At 41.8% G+C, this 20232-nt stretch overlaps 3 protein-coding genes across 3 annotated transcripts in view; 1 reads left to right on the forward strand and 2 right to left on the reverse strand.

Moving 5' to 3' along the window:
- The window catches only part of lrp2a (low density lipoprotein receptor-related protein 2a), a 46364-nt gene extending 33152 nt beyond the window's left edge, over window positions 1–13212 (forward strand). The window contains 28 exon segments of the mRNA XM_074694484.1: window positions 468–638; window positions 724–947; window positions 1053–1230; window positions 1777–1973; window positions 2052–2297; window positions 2390–2518; window positions 5343–5462; window positions 6016–6132; window positions 6921–7037; window positions 7131–7268; window positions 7370–7492; window positions 7573–7701; window positions 7794–7925; window positions 8007–8138; window positions 8726–8869; window positions 8947–9112; window positions 9202–9330; window positions 9417–9640; window positions 9746–9925; window positions 10041–10160; window positions 10314–10404; window positions 10514–10581; window positions 11040–11157; window positions 11252–11372; window positions 11575–11682; window positions 11802–11918; window positions 12004–12075; window positions 12155–13212. Coding sequence (XP_074550585.1) covers window positions 468–638; window positions 724–947; window positions 1053–1230; window positions 1777–1973; window positions 2052–2297; window positions 2390–2518; window positions 5343–5462; window positions 6016–6132; window positions 6921–7037; window positions 7131–7268; window positions 7370–7492; window positions 7573–7701; window positions 7794–7925; window positions 8007–8138; window positions 8726–8869; window positions 8947–9112; window positions 9202–9330; window positions 9417–9640; window positions 9746–9925; window positions 10041–10160; window positions 10314–10404; window positions 10514–10581; window positions 11040–11157; window positions 11252–11372; window positions 11575–11682; window positions 11802–11918; window positions 12004–12075; window positions 12155–12322 — 3979 coding nt within the window. The 3' untranslated portion in view covers window positions 12323–13212.
- A 67-nt stretch (window positions 13213–13279) lies between these two features.
- rdh1 (retinol dehydrogenase 1) lies at window positions 13280–17113 on the reverse strand. The gene is made up of 6 exons (XM_074695345.1): window positions 17108–17113; window positions 15450–15485; window positions 14993–15323; window positions 14363–14621; window positions 14108–14271; window positions 13280–13509 (listed from the first exon to the last, which is right to left on the reverse strand). Exons 1-6 carry the CDS (start codon window positions 17111–17113, stop codon window positions 13280–13282), a joined length of 1026 nt encoding a protein of 341 aa, XP_074551446.1.
- A 339-nt stretch (window positions 17114–17452) lies between these two features.
- On the reverse strand, window positions 17453–19371 carry LOC141808342 (retinol dehydrogenase 7-like). Its single transcript, XM_074694890.1, has 5 exons — window positions 19288–19371; window positions 18790–19106; window positions 18130–18388; window positions 17878–18041; window positions 17453–17745 (listed from the first exon to the last, which is right to left on the reverse strand). The coding sequence occupies exons 2-5, from the start codon at window positions 19100–19102 to the stop codon at window positions 17522–17524; spliced, it is 960 nt and encodes a 319-aa protein (XP_074550991.1). The 5' UTR covers window positions 19103–19106; window positions 19288–19371; the 3' UTR covers window positions 17453–17521.
- Between the last annotated feature and the right edge of the window lie 861 nt (window positions 19372–20232).

A 20232-nucleotide genomic window follows, 5' to 3' on the forward strand; every position in this document is an offset into this window, starting at 1 on the left:
CAACCTGCAACTAACACCAAATTGTAGCAGACAGTCTGCTGAAAGGGAGTATAACATTAAAGTGCTTTTCTAGTTTTTAATTTAGTCAAGATTTTTCTTATTTTTTATTGAGGCCACTTTTAAAATGTAACAAAATCTTATTCTCCACTCTTTGTCTGAGTTTTGTGTTAGATATACTTCATCTGCATTCAGATAACCCGCCAAGCTGTAGTTTTATTTTTCATACTGTACTCAAAAACAGGATGCTGCTTGACCTGTCAGCTTTCCTTCAGCTGTTCTATGAATAAAGGGCAAAAATGAGAGAAAAATAAGGTAAAAAAGTGCATCCAGAGATGAAACTTAGTACCAGACACATTAATCCTTGAAATGTGTTAAAATGAGTCAAAATTGAGCTTTTCTGACTTGTAAATCCTCGTCCCTTCTTATTCTTTAATGTGTTTTTAAATGAGCTCCTTGCTTCCTCTTAGATATGTGTACTGGACTGACTGGGGAGACAAAGCCTTTATCGGCCGTGTCGGTATGGACGGCACCAACAAAACAACGATCATCACCACAAAGATCGAGTGGCCCAACGGGATCACCATCGACTACACCAACGACAAACTCTACTGGTCTGATGCTCATCTCAGCTACATCGAGTAAGCAGCTCATTAACCTGGAACAGATATCACTTGTTTGCTTCCAGTATGCATGAAAACCTCTTTGAACTGAATTTCTTTGCAGATACTCAGATTTGGATGGGAGACACAGACACACAGTGTATGACGGAAATCTGCCGCATCCTTTCGCCCTCACCGTGTTTGAAGACACCGTTTACTGGACTGACTGGAACACACGCTCAGTGGAGAAAGGAAACAAATACGACGGCTCTGGTCACCAGCTCCTGGTTAACACCACTCACAGGCCGTTTGACATTCACGTCTGTCATCCTTACAGGCAGCCGATCGGTGAGTGAGATGTTTTCTGTCCCATTTAAATACAGTTCTCCTCCAGAAGCTGAACAATACCTGGTCTGTATGTGAGATTCCTGACTGTGACTCTTCCTCTGGCAGTAAACAATCCCTGTGCTGTGAACAATGGAGGCTGCTCTCACCTGTGTCTCATCCGTCACGGGGGGCGAGAACACACCTGTGAGTGCCCGGATCACTTCCTGACAGTGCAAATAGGAGGTGTGAGCAGATGCCTTCCCATGTGCACCAGCACCCAGTACAGATGTGCAAACAACGAAAGGTTTGTTACCAGTGCTTTCGACTACATGTGTTGTGTGTTTTCGTCCACTTCTCTTTAGAGAGGAAACAAGTCTTGGAATTATTAATTTAGTCTGCTCACAAGCTCAATCCATCATCTGTAATTCAAAACACTGGATCATGCAGTAAACATGTGTCTGTGCTCTTTGCATTGGCAGACAGTGCCCCCTGCTGTCTGTGCAACCTATGGATCTTATCTGAGGTTTTTAAAAAATCCCCTGTTGTAGGAACAAATGATACATTAAATTAACTACAAATATATGCCAGGTGAAGCTTAAAATCTGCTTTTTGATGATTTATTTTGTGCATACAAAAGTTAGATGCTCCATAAGGTACATTTATTTTTAAGCCCTCTCACAATGTGTTGCCTTTTACAGAGGTCATGTGATGTCACAGGCAAAATGATGAGATAAAGATAAAGATGATAAAGATAAAAATACTTTATTCATCCCAGAAGGGAAATTCAGTTTTTAACCATTAGATAAAATTCATTTGTGTTGTGGGCTCTGAAAAACTCCTGCTCCAACAGATGTATCCCTATCTGGTGGAAATGTGATGGTCAAAGAGACTGCAGAGACGGATCAGACGAGCCCTCCACCTGCCCCGCTCGCCACTGCAGGCTTGGCCAGTTCCAGTGCAACGACGGGAACTGCACCAGTCCACATTTCTTGTGCAACAGCAACCGAGACTGCCATGACGGCTCAGATGAAGACCCTGTACTTTGTGGTAAATTGAGTTCTTCCACTTCCTGAATTTCTTAAAACCAAAGTTCTTCAGTCCACTGATTGATTCCTCCTCCTCTAGCTACACACCAGTGTGAAACGCGCCAGTGGCAGTGTGCGAATAAGCGTTGTATCCCTGAGACGTGGCAGTGTGACGGTGAGGACGACTGTGGGGATCAGTCTGACGAGGATCCCGCTCACTGCTCCACCAGGACCTGCAGCCCAGGACAATTCAAGTGTCGAAATGGACGCTGTATCCCGCAGAACTGGAAATGTGATGTAGATGATGACTGTGGGGACAACTCTGATGAACCATTAGAGGAGTGCAGTAAGTCAATAACCTTCCCTCTGTATTCAGATGTTTAAAAGTGCATTTTAATTATGTTAAGTTTGTTTGACAACCCTGTTTTTCCTCTGCAGTGGGACCTGCTTATCGATGTGACAACCACACAGAGTTTGACTGTAAGACCAACTACCGCTGTGTGCCACTGTGGTCTGTTTGCAACGGCCAGAATGACTGCAGGGACAACAGTGATGAGCAGGGCTGTGGTGAGTCTGCTACGGCCGTCAATGGGAGGAAACACGTCTCCTTTGTCCATGAGTCTATCTGGCTGTTGTAAACCAGGGTCTAGCCTCTGTGTATCTTAAAACAGAATAGAATAGAAAGGAATAGAAGACACTTTATTTTCGGAAATTCTGGGGTCACAGCAGCAATCAAGAAAAAGAAAGTAAGAAAGTGTATTGAAAGTGCAAAAAGGTCCATAAGGAAATAGATGATGACAGCTTATCCATCATTCTCCAGTTCAGCCAGCCTCCACCTCCACCTCGCAGTCTGTTCAGTCTCTGTCTCCTGGATCCTGTCTGCTCACAACAAGTGAAGCTCTTCCAATGTGGCGTTGGTGTCTGATGTTAGCTCCGTTAGCCACGTCTGATGCTACTCTGCCCTCTGGTATTCCCTCTGTTGCTGGGTTAGCACAGCTAGCTCGTCCATCTTATCCAAGATACATCTTACGTTCCCAATAACAATGGATAAAATGACAGGTCGATTTCGTCACTTCATAGCTCACACCTCAGAATCAGCACGTCATCCTCACCTCCTTCTCCTCACCTTGTGGGAAACATCAGGCCTTGCACCAGTTAGCATTGACATGCTACAGGCTACAAACAGCTGATTTCACATGTAAACAATGCAGCCATGGTTACATGTAGACATGTAGTGTCCATGACCAACAAATAAACCGTACAAAGTATTAATCCACTCCAAATGCTTAAATGACAAAAACAAGATGAAAAATTACAAGAAACGGACAAGGAAGCAAGAGCTGCTGTAACTGACAGCCACAACAGGGCGGCACCTAGCAACAATAATCTTGGTATTTACTGTAAAACTAACACCTACTGGAAATATATGAATAGGCACCACACCTGGCTATACTGCTGCAAAACTGAAAAAGGAAGTCTTGGCTTCAAGTAGCTTTAGGTAACCACTGAAAAAAACACAGTGCTGGATGAGTTCACACTCACTCCCAGAGGCAGATATCATCATCAGAGGATAGATATAAGGTTCCAAGATTGATCAACCCCTCACATTTAAACTCTTCAGGTCATGGAAGTCACATGTATTGGCCTATATCAGGATGTTCCTAAAGATTTTAGAGGATCTGAAATATTTAAGGCATGAAAACTAGATTAAATGTTCATGCAGTGAGTGAAAGGCAATTAGCCAACACCTCAGCCTCCTGCAGAACATTACCCAGTGAGGTGGTGGGAGGTGCTGATAGAGAGGGTCTCACCACTCACCCTCCCCCGCCGTTCGCCTTTCCCTGCACCACAGATTTATGAGCTGTCCGGTGGTTTGGGTCTACGTACATGTGTGTGTATGTGAGCATGTTGCTGCTCTGTCCTTGCGTGGGGGCAGGGTTCACACAAGCCTCTTTGTACTTCGCTACGATCCAAACACACTCGCCGCGGCCCTCCCGTCTCTTATCGGAGGCCCTCGCTCCATTAGTGCCATGCCCGCGCGGGACGGGAGATCCGTGCTAATCTTCCTGTAAGAATGTAGCAGATGGGCCAGGTGGAGGGCTAGAAGGGCAGGGCTGGCTCACACTGCGCTATCTTTGACCCCCAGCACTGTGTGGTGGAGACGGCTCAGAGCAGCTCTCCTCCACTCCTCACCCGCTCCTCACCCGGCTGTGCTTCTCATCTCATTTAGTAATATCCTCCACAGAACCAGACTTTGAGAAACCCAGGACAGACTGCTCTCCTCCCTTTGGGAAGAGATGAATCAAAAACAAGACGCCTTTTATTTCAAACTGACATTTTCATCATTATTTAAAAGAAGAAAAACCTCCAATGTGTTAGTTTACAGTGCACCAGGGTACCACAACTTGTTGTTATCCCTACAATATAAGATAAAGTTATATAATACTGGTAAGTAATGATGAAAATAATAAAATTAAGTATAACCAGAAAAGCACTCAGAGAGCGCAGACCTCCACCAAGCATATTGTGTTTGTCACCAACACTTTAGTCCTACTTTAATGTTATACTCACTTTCAGCAGACTATCTGCTACAATTTGGTGTTAGTTGCAGGTTTGTATGATAATTTGTTTCCTGACAGTGTTGAAAATGATGATCACCCAGTACATATTTTATATTCCAGATCTTAGTATCCAGATTATTGCCAGGATCTGGATCGTGCTTTTACATCTGTCAGAAATTATGGTGACCTTGTCTTGTATTGTTTTGCAAAGCAATCTGACCATTCATTGTGGAGTTATATACACTCATGGTGAAAACGGCCCTATCTCACAATGATAAAGAATCCTTTAAAAAGAGTCCTGGATCCAGACGGTGATCCAGATCACCTCCAAAATTTAATCACTTCCTCCTTATCCCATTTTGAACATTTCCTGAAAATTAAATCAAGATCAATTTGTTCCTTTTTGAGTTATGTTGTTCACAGACAAACAGACAAGCTCTCCCAAAAACATAACCTCCTTCCCGGAGGTCATATCAATAAATCCAGTTCCCAGTTGCAAACTTAATTTACTCACTCTGTAGAGGAACTATTTTCTCAGAATACCTAAATTTTCATTACCTGTAAGTCTTTGCTTTTACAAAAAGGAGACAGAGAAACTTATTTTGCCATATGGAGGCACTCTTAGTGCAAGCAGCTGTATGACAATCAACGCCCAAAGCTTAAATGAACTCCATAGTATCCGTGAGGGATTTTGATGTTGTGAATAAAAGATATCTGCAGAAGAATAGCGTTCTCTTCTGACACTGTGTGGTGGAAGGAAGGAAAGAGATGAACTCCCAGGTGTTTCAAAGCAACCACAAGCTTTCTTTAACCCCACCTTTCCTCTTTAGATGAGCTGACCTGTGATCCGAACGGGGACTTCAGGTGTGACAACCACCGCTGCATCCCACTCAGATGGAGCTGCGACGGGGATGATGACTGTGGGGACAACTCTGATGAACGCAGCTGTGGTGAGTGCTGAGCAGAGTGTGAATCGCTGGGCACATTATTTTACTACAAAGTGTCTTTTAAGAAGGTTTACGACAGGATTCAAGAACAGCTTCTGTTAATTGTCCAAATGAAAAAGGAGTGTTGATGGCAACGGATAGTCCTGCTATGATTTTATCAGACAGCAGAGATTTTGTAAGAGGCCCAACACTTCTTTCTCCGGTGCAGCCTTATCAGCTGCTGAAGAAACAGGCTGTCCTCAAAGTGTCAGCAAGAGGGAGTGAAGGAGTCTGTCACCCTTTGCCCCGGAGAGTTTAAACATGTCTGAGAACATGCTGGTTGATAGTGATAATGCAGCTTCTCAAAGGGGGAACAGTGTCTGGGGTTAAATCATGGTGGTACCGCTTCACCTTCTTACGCTGCGGTGAAGTCATCATGAGCTCGCTGCAGGGTAACAGCTGCACATGGTGCTGGTGTTATGGCAGAAAATAACAGCATTGAAAAAGAAAACCTCTGAAGAGCTGATGTATGAGCTGTGTCAGTTTTCTTAGATTCTATCTTCATGTTTCCCCTCAGCTCCACGCGTGTGCACTGAGAGCGAGTTTCGTTGTGATAATCTGCGCTGCATTCCTGACCGTTGGGTCTGCGACCATGACAACGACTGTGAGGACAACTCGGATGAAAGGGACTGTGGTGAGTGGAGGCTCTTTGTGGGCCGGCTGTTTGTGAGTAACGGAGGGCTGCACTAAACAAAGAAGCAATAAAACTTCAAGTATTAGGGGCAGAGAATAGACAGACAGGACCACCTATAGTCATCTATTCAAAAACAGTTTATTCACTGGGCTGCACTCTGAACGCGCTCAGAGGATTCAAGACAGTTTACTTTTTTAGGCATCACTTGAACTTGAGTTGGATGAACTAAAAGAAGATTGTGGAAAGAAAAATATGTTGCTGTTTAAGTCTTTTATGTGTCTAAATGTAGTCGTGATGAAATCAAAACTGGAGCTCTCTTTTCTAAATCTTATCTTAAGTGTTTTTGTCTTTTTTTTTAGTTGAAAATGTCTTTTTAGACTAAATATGAACCACATTCACCCGACAAGTCCAGAAAAATGTCTTGTTTAAGTTATTCAAAGACAAAATTGAGATCTGAATTTCTTGTAACAAGCTAAAAAAATCTGCCAATGGAACAAGAGAAAAGTTGCTCGCATTAAGACATTATTCTAGTTTCAAGCAATTTTTTCTTGTTCCATTGGCAGATTTTTTTTACCTGTTACACGCAATTCAGACCTAATTTTTGTCTTTAAATAACTTGAAACAAGACATTTTTCTGGACTTATAATTTTAATGTGGCTCATATCGAGTATAACAAGACAATTTTTTCTTAAAATAAGTCAAAAACACTTGCAAAGGTTTTATTTTTTGCAGTGATACTTTATTATTACTAAAAGTTAAATTCTTTTTGTGTTGTTTTGTCCCTGCAGAGCTGCGAACATGTCATCCTGGTTACTTCCAGTGCACCAGTGGACACTGTATTGCAGAACGCTTCAAATGCGATGGCAACCCTGACTGTCTGGACTATACAGATGAGACGGCTTGTCGTAAGTGTTTTACAATGAGAGAAAAGAAATCTTGAATGTTTGCTTCGTCATAGGATTAAATATTCAGTCTATCTTGCCCTGATTGTTTTCCAGCAACCCGCTTTCCAAACGGCACATACTGCCCGCCCTTCCTGTTCGAGTGTAAGAACCACGTGTGCATCCAGCCGCACTGGAAATGTGATGGAGACAATGACTGTGGGGATAACTCAGACGAGGAGCTTCACCTCTGCTGTAAGACAAAAACACCAACTTAAACTTAAATGATCCCTCCAATAATCAAAGAAATCAAACATTAACTTAATCATTTTGTGTTTGTTTCTGTTTGTCTGCAGTGGAAATCCAGTGTGAGACTCCGTTCCGTTTCCGCTGTGACAACAACCGCTGCATCTACAGCCACGAGCTGTGCAACTCAGTGGACGACTGTGGTGATGGCTCTGATGAAAGACAAGAAAACTGTAAGAAATACAGTCTCTAACATCTCAGTTCCCCATGAATCAATGGCTCTAGATAAGCTGATGTGCTTCTCCTGATTCAGGCCAGAGCCCAACTCATGGACCCTGCACAGATGACGAATACAAATGCAGTAACGGTCAGTGCGTCCCTCTGCAGTATGCCTGTGATGACTACGATGACTGTGGGGATCAGTCAGACGAGCTCGGCTGCCGTGAGTGAATCACAAAAGATATTTATATTTATGAGCTGACGGATGCAAAATTTCCTCCAGTGAATGAAGCAAAAGTGTCTTTTTTCCTACAGATCACGGCAGTGGGCACACATGCAGTGATAACATCTGTGAACACAACTGCACAGACTTGACATCAGGAGGGATGCTCTGCTCCTGCAGACCTGGCTACAAGCCCAGAGCGGCAGAGAAACACACCTGTGAAGGTAAGGTGTCAATCTGTTTTAAAACTGAGGCTTAATTCTTCCTTTTCCTTTTTAATGTATGTCTTCTTCTTTTTTTAACAGACATAAATGAGTGTGAGGTTTACGGCACGTGTCCTCAGGACTGCAAGAACACAAAAGGCAGCTACGAGTGTTTCTGTGCTGATGGTTTTATCTCCTTTGGGGAGCCACACGGGACGGAGTGTGCTGCTCAGGGTAAGAGCTCAGCAGAAGCACACAGAAGTTTTCCTTTTGGAACGACCTGCCAGAGGAGATAAGACGTGCAGATTCAGTCACTTCCTTTCAATCGCTTTTAAAAACTCACTTTTACAAACATTCTTTTGTGTGATGCTGTCTTTTTTTGTCCTCAATGTTGTCTTTTATCTTTTATCTCTTTTATTTCTATCTTACCTTGGTTTTACTGCCTTGTTTCCTTTTTTATTGTTTTATTTCTTGTTTGTTATTTCATCATCATTTTTATTATTATGTTATTGTTTATTACTCTATTATCACTTCTAATATTGTCTAACCCCTTTTTATTGCCTTTTATTTTCTTTTTCTTGTTAATTGATGTTTTTAGCTTTTATCTTGGTCGTCATAATCTCATTTTATTGCATGGTTCCTGTATCGCCTGGGTTCATATGGGTCAACACTTTTGTTCCATCTTTGAAGCTTTTGTTTGTTTGTTTTTATGTCCTGGCTGTTGTCTGTGCACTTTGTAAACTACTGTTTTAATAAGTGCTTCACAAATAAAGTAATTATTTTTAATTTTATTCACTATTTAAATCTTATTTTCTGTTAAGGAAACCCACCAGTGCTGCTCTTACCCGACAACGTCCGCATCCGTCGTTTCAACCTGTCGTCTGAGCAGTATTCAGACTACGTGGACAACGGGGAGCACATCCAAGCTTTGGACTACCTGTGGGATCCAGAGGGGGAAGGACTCAGTAAGTAAGAGCTGCATGGAACTATACACGCTATAAATGTTAGCATGTTGTTGACCTTATCCTCTGATGTGCTGCAGGTATCGTCTACTGGACCGTCCTTGGTCGAGGATCTCAGTTTGGATCCATCAAACGTGCCTACATGACAACGTTTAACGATCATGGAAACAACCCAGTGAAAGAGGTGGACCTGAACCTGAGATACATCTCTAATCCTGACGGCATCGCTCTGGACTGGGTTGGCGGGTAACTCACAGAGAATATTTCTGAAGCATTAAAGAGGTTTCTCGTACTTCCAGTCAGTACCTCAGGGTTTTTTTAATCTTCTTTCACAGACACATTTACTGGACAGATTCAGGCACCAATCGAATTGAAGTGGCTAAACTGGATGGGCGGTACAGAAAGTGGTTAATCTACACTGACCTGGATCAGCCCGCTGCTATTGTTGTCAACCCATCACTGGGGTATGAAGCTGAAGTCCCCAGTTTTTAAACAGATGTAGTTCTAGTTCCTTTGTATCTGGTTTTAAGCTGGCGTTTCCTGTACGCAGGATGATGTACTGGACAGACTGGGGCAGGAAACCCAGGATAGAATCAGCGTGGATGGACGGTCAGCACAGAGAGGTGCTAGTGAGGGAGGAGGACTTGGGCTGGCCTACTGGTCTGGCTGTAGACTACCTGAATGGAAACAGGATCTATTGGTGCGACTCCAAAGAAAACATCATTGAGTCCATGAAGCCTGATGGTACCGAGAGAAAGATTGTCATATCAGGAGGTCAGGACACTGAGAAGTGTTGTATTTAATTTTTTCTGTATAATTAGTTCATCAAGGCTTTAAATGAAATAACAATGACAGTGATCAGAGTGTCTTCTGTTTCAGACATTGGACATCCGTTCAGTTTGGATGTGTTTGAGGGGCACGTGTACTGGACAACGAAAGAGAAAGGTGAAGTGTGGAAGACGAACAAGTTTGGGAATGGAAACAAAGTCAAAGTTCTGACCATCAACCCCTGGCTGACTCAGGTTCGAATTTACCAGGAGCACCGGCACAACCAGTCAGGTCAGGACACAGAGGATGAACATAATGACAGTTTAGTTTCATTTCATGCCAAACCGTTTGTGAAAAAACTCAAATAGATATGAAAACTTGTTTAACCCTTTCTTTTCCCTCACAGTACCCAACCCTTGCAAAAACGTGTGCAGCCACCTCTGTCTCTTAAGACCCAGTGGATACACCTGCGCCTGTCCTCAAGGCTCGTCTCCAGTGGAGTTTGACTCCAGTAAATGTGACGCAGGTAAACCATGTGTGCATGTTTATGCTGGTTATTTGGTTGCGTCTCATTCTGCGTTCATAAATCCATTCCTCACATGCCTGGCTGCTCCTGGTTTTGTTGTGTTATTGGTTTGTTGTTGTTGATTTTGTGTTTGCCTGGCTTTTGCTCCTGCAGCCATTGAGGCACCTGTTGCAATGCCCCTTGCATGTAGATGCATGAATGGTGGAACGTGCTACACTGATGAAGGTGGTCTGCCAAAGTGCAAGTGAGTTAGTCTGTGATATTCACAGCTGTGATCATTGATGTTTGATGGTTGCAGTGTTTTTAAACCCTCTTTAACTGATTGTTTTCCTGTTTATCATCACCTCCTGCAGGTGTCTGTATGGTTATACAGGCAGTTACTGTGAGGTAGGGAAGTCAAGAGGAGCTCCAGCAGGCACAGGTACTGAAGCTCACTTTATCCTACACTATTTGTTACTTTAAAATCACTTAATCACACTGACTACTTGAAACAATTCTATCTTCTTCAACTTGAAGCCCTGACAAAACAAATTCCCCCTCACTCTGCTGAGCATGTGGGAGCTGCTGAGCAGTAACGGTCCTGATATGTTCAGATCAGATCAGGGCCAAATATGATGAAGTCACACTTCTTGCTTATCGTCTTTACAACAAAACAGGTTGAAAACAGCCAGATGAGCAAATTCTGAAGATGTTGACTGCCAGAATTCATCACACATTCCCTTAATAGATAACTGTGTAATACTTCAGCAGATCAGTGTTCAACCTCTGATGGATTAGCAAACCAGTGGACCGTCTGACATGAACATAAAACATTTTAATACAAGATTAATCTTGTTTTAAATCAAGTGTGCATGTATCTGAATATCCTCTTTCCATTAGCTGTGGCTGTTCTCCTGGCAGTCATCATCATCATGATAACTGGAGCTTTGGCTGTCGGCGTTTTCCTCAACTACAAACGAACAGGGTCTTTTATCCCCACCATGCCCAAACTACCCAGGTATCTTTGATTCACTTATGTCACTAAGTTCTTGCTTAAGAAGAATACGTTCAGAGTTCATGGAGTCTTTTCTTTCTCGTTTGTTTTTGACCAGCCTCAGCAGCCTGGTGAAGTTCGCTGACACGGGTAATGGGGTGACGTTCCGCTCGGGTGATAACGTTGATCTCGGACCGTCACGCATCGGGGTGTCGTTCATCGACACGGCCATGCAGATGGTGAGTGCTGCAAGGATGCTCATTAGCAGTTAATGCCTTCCCAAGAATGCTGACAGTGTGGTGTCAGCGTTGTGTGGCTCAAAACAAGTCCTCATTGTGGTATTTATTGACAACATTAGTGTAGCATTACCTTTAAGAGTGTCAGTGTCAGCAGTTTGTCTGAATTAATCTCACTTGTTAATATTAAAAATGTCCCCTACAGGATGAAAACTTTGCTGCTGACCCTGGGAGACAGCCAATCACATTTGAGAACCCGTTGTACGCCACTGCTCCTGTGTCTGGTGATGCTGCTGTTATACACGCTACACAGGTATCAGTACAAGAAGGATCAGACAAGAGCAAGATGAGAGCTAGCTCCTTAGTTTAAAAGTTTACAGCTAATGCTAATGTCCAGCGGCTAATGAAACATGTTAACCTGCCTCTCTACAGGTGACCGTCAACGTGAGCGGTGATCAGCTTGAAAACAACTTTGTGAACCCAGCGTATCGAGCCGATCAGAGCGCCGTCATCGTAAACACATCCTCTGTCACCACCAAACCTGTGCAGGTGAGTCTCTTTCTGCCTCTGCAGTAAACAACCCCAGCAAATCAATTGACATGTGGTGCCGTATATTGTTTGTATGTGTTAGCAGGAGTCCAGGTGGAGCTTATTCAAAAGGAAATTAAAGCCAAGCACCACATTCGATAACCCTTCGTACTCAGAGGTAAGTTTAGACAAGATGTGAAATGAACAGACACATACGAGGCTATAAACAGAAGGTTTGAGAGTTTTTTTCTTTGAAGATGAAGGATGAAAAGCCTGTAGACGGCGGGGACCCCTCAGCGCTAGAGCCCTCCCCGTTCGCACCCCCCGCCAAACCTCTGAAGAAAAATCGTCCGAGCGCCTACTCACCGACGGAGGACACTTTCAAAGACACAGCCAACCTCGTGAAGGAGGACAGCGACGTATAACCCCGCCTCTGTCAGACGGGAAATTTATAAAAGAAACACAATTTGCACAGAATTTATTTTTTTATGCAGCCTGTGTACAAAATTAAAATTGTTGTAGGAGAGAGAAACACATTTCTATAGAATGAAGAAAAAAGTCTCATGTGACTATGCCTTCTGATATTTCTTATGCCAATTCTTATGTTGATGTTTTTCTTTATTCTGATGTACAATATGTATATCTTTGCACTGAAGCTGCTGATAGACATGTTAATAAATAAGCTGTATATTTGTAAATTTGAACAGGAAGATTTTTGTCAGATATCTTTGAAATAGAGCCTATGAATAGTTCAGCATAAACACAATAACAGACATAAACAAAGCTGCATTATGAATGTACAGTACTTATAAGATCAAAGGTTATTTAGTTATGATATTTTTATTGCCACTGAACAAAACTGGAGATGTATTTACTTCATCTTTTATGTTTATATACCTCATTTCAGGGCTGGAAACTGAAAACCAGATTAAACTAATTGGATTTGAAGCTAAAGCATCTGTGTTTCTAAGATCTCTGCTCCTCATACTTCTCATTCATACCTTATGTACCCAGACTTCGAATCAGCATGATCATCACGAATGATACAACATTGGACACTGGCCAAAATGTTTTGGAGCAATACTTGAATGTGCCCATGTATGCCACATGGAATTTGTATGTTGTTGATTAGCATCACATGACACGAGGATGCAGATGTGGACGGATGTTTCATAAATTAATCACAGGATGATTTATTTTGTATCACAATGAGAACAAATAAAAGCTGTATCTGTGATCAGTCACAACATACCCACATTGTTTTAAATTGCTGCTGCTGAAACATGAATGAATAAATTTCATATTTTGTAACACAGTCTAACCAGTCATTCTTTTTATTCACGTAATAAGTCCATTATCACGTTACAAAAATATTTCAGTGCTTATTTAACAGGTCTTTCATCCTTAGGCGAAGGCAGGAGCATGTTGACGACAAAGTCTGATACAAATGAAGGCATATAGGAGAGAGGGATCCAGAAAAACTTGGCATCCCAGCCTGCGCTGTAACGTATGCGTGGGAACTGAGCGGTCAGTGCGTGCTGCATGCACCGGGTCACCTTGGAGAGATCTGGACTGCACAGGATGCCCAAGGAGAAGTCCTGAGCTTTCAGATCTGAAGAGAAGAAACAGAAGAAAGAAGGAACTAAATTATTCAATATTTGATCTGATGAACTTGTTACCTTCAACAAGGAGGGTATGTTTTTGGGAGTTTGTTTGTCTGTGAACAACGTAATTCAAACAGTAACGGATCTTGATGGAATTTTCAGGAAATGTTCAATGTGGGATAAGGAAGAAGTGATTAAATTTTGGAGGTGATCTGGATCACCGTCTGGATCCAGGACTTTTTTAAAGGATTCTTTATCATTGTGAGAGACATAACTCCACAATAAATGTTTGGATTGCTTTGCAAAACAATGCAAGACAAGGTCACCATAATTTGTGACAGATGTAAAAGTACGGTCCAGATCCTGGCAATATTCTGGATACTAAGATCCAGAATATGAAATATGTTCTGGGTCATCATAATTTTCAACACTGTCAGGAAACAAATTATTGTACAAACCTGCAACTAACACCAAATTGTAGCAGACAGTCTGCTGAAAGGGAGTATAACATTAAAGTAGGACTAACGTGTTGGTGACAATCACAATATGCTTGGTGGAGGTCTGACTGATTTTTTTCTAGTTGCTAAATGTGATGCTTCTACTTACAATCATCAAAGTAAGTAGCACCATAAGAGTCTTTGACTTCCTGAGGGAGGTGGGTCCACAGCCTCTTCAGGTCAGCTTCAATTGGGTCCACCTGTGTCACCGCTGTCTTAAAGAAACCAGGCTCGATGATGCTCACTTTGACCCCAAACTGTCTCATGTCCAATCTGGGGAAAGAAAACCATCGTATTACTTTGATGCAACTGCAAAACATTTCTTGTTATGACTTCTTATTCAGTGTGATAACACTGAGGGTACCTGAGGGAGTCAGAGAAGGCCTCCACCCCCCATTTGGACAGACAGTATCCTCCACCAGTGAGGGACAGTCTGCCCAGGATGCTGGCCACGTTCACCACCCTGCCACGTGCCTTCTTCACCAGGGGAAGAAAGTGAAGAGTTACATCAATGACTCCAATCAGATTCACATCCAACACCTTTGTGAAGTCCTCGATCTGCATCCACTCTGTGGGGCCGATGGGTACGGACCGGCCTGCATTATTCACCAGGCCCCACAGACCTGCAGAGACAAGACATGAAAAATATTGGCGGATAATCAGTTCTCTATAACCATCCCTCAGTGAAAAAGGAAATCCAACTATTCTTTATATTGTGGTATACAAAAGTGATGGTCAAAAGTTGCTAATTGAAAACAAAATAAAAGCTTCTTTAAATTTCACACCACACTCTGGATCAACTTTTTATCAATGTGTAAGTCAGATTTTGTCTGAGGTAGCTCTTTCCTTCTGTCTGGTAAAACTCCTTCTATGAGGTAAGGCTTTCAGTAGGAGGATGATGAGTTGATGATGTGATGCTCCAGGTTGTGTTTTATCTCCTCCAGTGCCTCACTCTGACTGGCACCCTATCTGCAAGAGCATATGTGCCCCTCACCTCGCTCCCCGACCTCTCTGCTCACAAACTCCACCGCCTTCTTGATGCTCGAGCTGTCTGTAACATCCAGCAGGAGGGTCTTCAGTCTGGAGGAGGCCGCTGCTTTCAGATCTGCTGCACCTTTCTCTGTCAGACACGCAGCGATGACGTTGACACCTTTTCTATCAAGCTGTCTGGCCAGGAGATTTCCAAAGCCACTGTCGCAGCCGGTGATGAAGACATGTTTCTGAGTGAGACCGTCCACTTTGTAAGACTCTTTGATGAAGCGGCGGATTGTGGCAACAGTGACCAGAAATAGAACACAGGACAAGACCAGGTGTGAGAGGATCACCTACAACATGAAAACAGCAAAACAGCAGCTTTGACTTCTTTTGTTTTCTTGATATTGACAACAAACTCCTTTCAGATGTTTAAAAAAATGTAGAAAATTCAAGCTTGTGCTGAGAAATTAACTCACCTCTAATAAATACGTTGTTAGACCCTCAGTTGTCACCTAAAAAGAGGCACGAGATTAGATTTCGTCAGTTCCGAACATCACACAGAACAAAGGTGCATTGAAGTTTGAAATACACTGATGAATCTACATCTGTCCAAAGGCAAGTCAACACTGTATGTGGGGCAACAAGTTGTCCCTCTGCTGGAAAGCAATATTATTTTATCTTTTATTCCCTTCTTTCACTGCGATACCTACGGAAGAGGATAAGGGACACTTTTTTTTTTCTTTTACTATTTTTTTTTCTGGAAAAGACGGAGCTCTGGGGTTAAAGTCAGAATTCTGCATTTTTTCTCAGAAAAATAAGTGGAAATAAAAAATAATTCGCCTTTTTTTTCCGTAGACACCTACCACTGAATGCTCATGATTCATTATAAAAACACATAGTATTTACCTTTAAATAATTTGAAAAAAAAAAATCTTTCAATGTAGAAGATATTAAGAACTACTAAACACTCTTTTACAATGTTTTCACCACAAAAAGAAAAAAAAAACAGATACCAAATTAAAGTTCCTCCACTTGCGCTCAGCCTTATTAACAGCCTGTAGCTGTTTGGTTGTACTTTAGCGCCCTTTAGCGGTGGAATTTAACAACTGCATTTACATGCTGGACATTATGCATGCAGTGATTTTCTTTGGGGGAAAAAAGAGGGTTGAATATTTTTTGTTTTTCTAAAGACACGCATGTATTCACAAGATACAGCCCATTAAAAGCTCAAAAAGGACAAATTTCTTTTCTTAGAGACTTTAAAATAGTGAAAAAAAAAAGTTCAATTTAGATCTTAGTACAGGCTAGCTAGGCTGAGTTTCCATGAAGGGAATGAACCCATATGACAATCCACAAAACAAAAACAAAGTTTTGTCTTTTGCTTTTACTTAACTTTGAGGAGCTCATACTTGCACAAGAACTCCACTTTGATAACACATTTTCTTTCTTACCACACACCACACTCACTCTCATCTGATAGAAAAGATAACAACTGAACTGTTAACTTTTTTGCTTTTCATATAAAATGCAGTTTTTGGTAAAAAAAAAACAAAAACAAAAACAACTTTTAAAGTATTTTTTTTATATTAAAGTAAAGTTTACCCACGCTTTTTTTTCAGCTTCAGGTAACTGTAATATACCTCTAAGTCACGAAAGCTTCAGAACAAAATGAACAAAATCCTCCAAAGGTCACTTTGTTGCATAACGGCTAATTTTGCATTGTGTTGTTTTCAAAGGCTATCAATTATCCAGATATCTTTTTAAAAATTATTTCCAGTCTTGGATTGCACGCCAGAACAGCAACAGATTTTTTTGTGTGTTGATTTGGGAAAGTAAGAAAAAATGTAAAACAGACTTTCATTTAGTTTTTGCAGCCACTGGTTAGCTGCTGTCTGAACGTTAGACATGAGAGTGCTCCACAGTTAATTTACAATCATTCCAAAACACACATAATGATTAACATTAAGCCAAACATACCATGACTGAAGATTACTCTGTCCTCTGTCAACTTGATTCAGCCACAATGCTCTCTGCAACAAAGCTTCCGCTCAGGTTGTATTAGTGTGTCATTACTGGTCTGGACTATACAAGGAGTCAAGGTCCATGTGCATAACAGCAGGGGTGGATGTTTTACCCGCATGGGAATTGTGTAATAGACAAACTGAGATTACATGACCTTAGGCTTTGATTACTTTACCTTTAGTCCAATTTAAAATGAACAAACACCAACATTTAGACTCCACTACCCACTCAGTTCCCTGAGGCAGCTTGTCCTCACACACTTGGGACACACTGCAATGTTGACTAAAAGGAGAAAATAGCTTTTATGAGTAGGTTTTAATGGAGACAGACGAAGCAAAGTCCATTTATAGATTTATGTCATGTAATTCTTGTGTAAGCTTTGTGGAAATAAAGAGGCAAACATGCTTCATCGTACAAAAATTAGATTTATTCAATATTTTGGTAATGATATAAAGCTACCAATAGAATTAACTTTTAGGTCTAATTATGCAGCCCTTTGTATTACATACAAAATTTTAAAAAAGGACTACAGAACAGATACTTTTGGTTTGGGACTATTTTTATGTATGAATGCGTCGAGGACCCAGGTGGGCATGTAGGACAGAGGCAGCCAAAGGAACTTTGCGTCCCATCCCACAGAGTAACGAGCCCGAGGGTGAACGGCAGAGACGCCGTGCTCCATACAGTTCACCACCTTCATCAGGTCCCAGTCTCCCAGCTGTTTAACGCTTTGTTCCCAAACCACATAGGCTGAAAGAGAAGAAGTGAAGACATGCATTTTTAATCTCATGTGAAGTAACAGTTCCAAGACCTCGTTTCCCATGAACAAGGAAAACAGGGATTTAGAATGAAGTATTGATATGAGAAAGAGCAGCCACTTACATTTCTCCAAAAATGAGGTTCCATAGTCATTCTTCACATCCTGAGGCAATCTGTCCCAAAGTTTAGCAATGAAGGCTTTGGTACTGTCTATATCAGTCAGACCTGTTCTGAAGAAGCCCGGCTCCAAGCAGGACACCTTCACTCCAAAGTGTGCCATGTTTATGCTAAAATACAACAACAAAGGGTCACTATAAGTTTAGATAGCATCCTTAAAAATCATCAGGACTGTTGGAAAGTGATGTTTGCTCTCACCGCAGGCTGTCTGTGAAAGCCTCCACTCCGTACTTGGACACACAGTACGATCCACCAAATGTGCTGAGCCGCCCAAACACACTTGATACATTCACCACTCTGCCTCTGGCCTTCTTAATGAGAGGCAGGACGCTCAGGGTTACATCGATCACGCCGACAAGATTCACAGCCAGCATGGACTTGTGATCCTCTATGGTGAGCCAGTCATTGGGGCCAGATGGCCACCCAATTCCAGCATTGTTCACGACAGCCCACAGGTCTGCAGAGAAATAAGTGCAACAAGACAAAGTTGTAGAGATGAGCATGTAAATCCATTTATCTGTATTCGAGCAATATTCATTTCTACTGTGCATTTTTCAACGTGCAGTATAGATGTTTTTTATCCGTTGTGTTTGCAGTGGATTGTTCTTCCTAAATCAAAACTACAAGGTTTTATTTTTTCCGTTGCCATATCTTTTATATGTACAGTTAAACTAACAAGCATCTGACTATAACTTCATGTGATAAAGTCAGATTAAACAGGGGTCACATTTTTTCTTCAGCCCTTACCGAGACTGGTTATACATGTCAACACAAGAATGATTATATCAGACTAACAATGACCCAGTTTCAAACATGAAGTCTGTAACTGATAAGAAAGATCATCAGGAGTTTACTTACACTTTTCTCCCACCAGAGTCTTGATGGAGGCTGCGACCTTAGCGACACTCTCAGAGTCAGTGACGTCCAGGTGGAGGGTCGTCAGTCTGTCAGAGGCTGCCTTCTTCAGCTCATCCTCACCTTTCTCAGTGTAACAGCCTGCGATCACACGAAAGCCCAGCTTGTCCAGGTGCTTGGCGAGGAGATTACCAAAGCCAGTGTCACAGCCAGTGATGTAGACATATTTATCTCCTTTGTTGGTCACTCTTTTGCTCTCCTTGTACCAGCGATGGATGAACCAGAGAGCAACTAGTCCTAGAATAATCAGGAACATTGTGCTATGGAAGAAAGAAAGAAAAAAACACATTGTCATACTGTTTGCAAGATTGACATATTAGCAGTGAGCATTTTCCTTTTCAAAAACACGATCCTGAAGAAAAAAAAACTGACACTATGTGTATTTTCTCCACAGTCTAAGCTGCAAAGTCGCAACGCACAACGGCAGGTTGTCAAACTTACCAAAGAGAAGTGAGACAAGCCGCAAAAGTTTCGGAGGTCGTGATTCAAGTGACTTCTTCAATGTGACTTCCGGGACCAGCATTTTAAAATAAACACCTTAACAGTGCCTCCTGCTGGAGTGACAGAAAATTTACGAAATTTAAAGAGGAAAACAAACATCTTTACAAAATTAGTTTTTTTTTCCCTCCTGAAATTTATGTAAACACGGAGAAGTATGACCACCTTTATAACGTAGACCTTTACGGGCATGCAACCATGCTCTTTCCTGTTTTCTCGCGGTATTACAGTAAGTTGTCTCTATTAATTTCAATTAATATTTACGCATTTTCTTAAAAAACAACAACAATATTTTTCCACACTAAAAATGAGGAAAAAAACGCGTTGTTATCTCACAGCAAAAATGTTTCGTGTTCAAATCTTTGGCATGTTTTGACGTGAGTCTGAATGTGTAGATTCTCTTCAGGTAAGCCTGCTCCCTCCCACTGCCGTGTCACTGAAATGCTTGCCAAGTTGATAAGTCACTCTGAATACGTGTGAGTGGGAGTGAATGGATGTCTGTCTCTACACGTTAGTCTCAAAAACCTTCTTAGAATTATAAACTATATTCTCCTGGGATTAACAATACAAATAGTCATTAAGGAGCGCTAACGGATGAACAAGATTTGGACTGACTGAGTCTAACCGTTTTCTCCACAGACAGGTCCAGGGTCAGTCTTATCAGCACAAAGAATACAGAACACAGATGGATGTGGCAGTAACACAAAGAGGCCACAAGATGGTACTGTTTACAGGTTAACTTCAGGATCCATTCTGCCACATCCTTTAATCTACTTCAGCTTTTTGGTACAAAGTTGATTGTTGGAGCCATTCATTCATTTATAGTTTATTTTTTATATTCCAGACTGGGTATAATACTGTTTGTATACCTGTTACATTTTGTTTGGT

Source organism: Halichoeres trimaculatus, unplaced genomic scaffold, assembly GCF_033239565.1.
Source record: "Halichoeres trimaculatus isolate MK-OKI-2021-1 unplaced genomic scaffold, fHalTri1.1 fHalTri1_scaffold_19, whole genome shotgun sequence".
Classification (NCBI taxonomy): domain Eukaryota; kingdom Metazoa; phylum Chordata; class Actinopteri; order Labriformes; family Labridae; genus Halichoeres; species Halichoeres trimaculatus.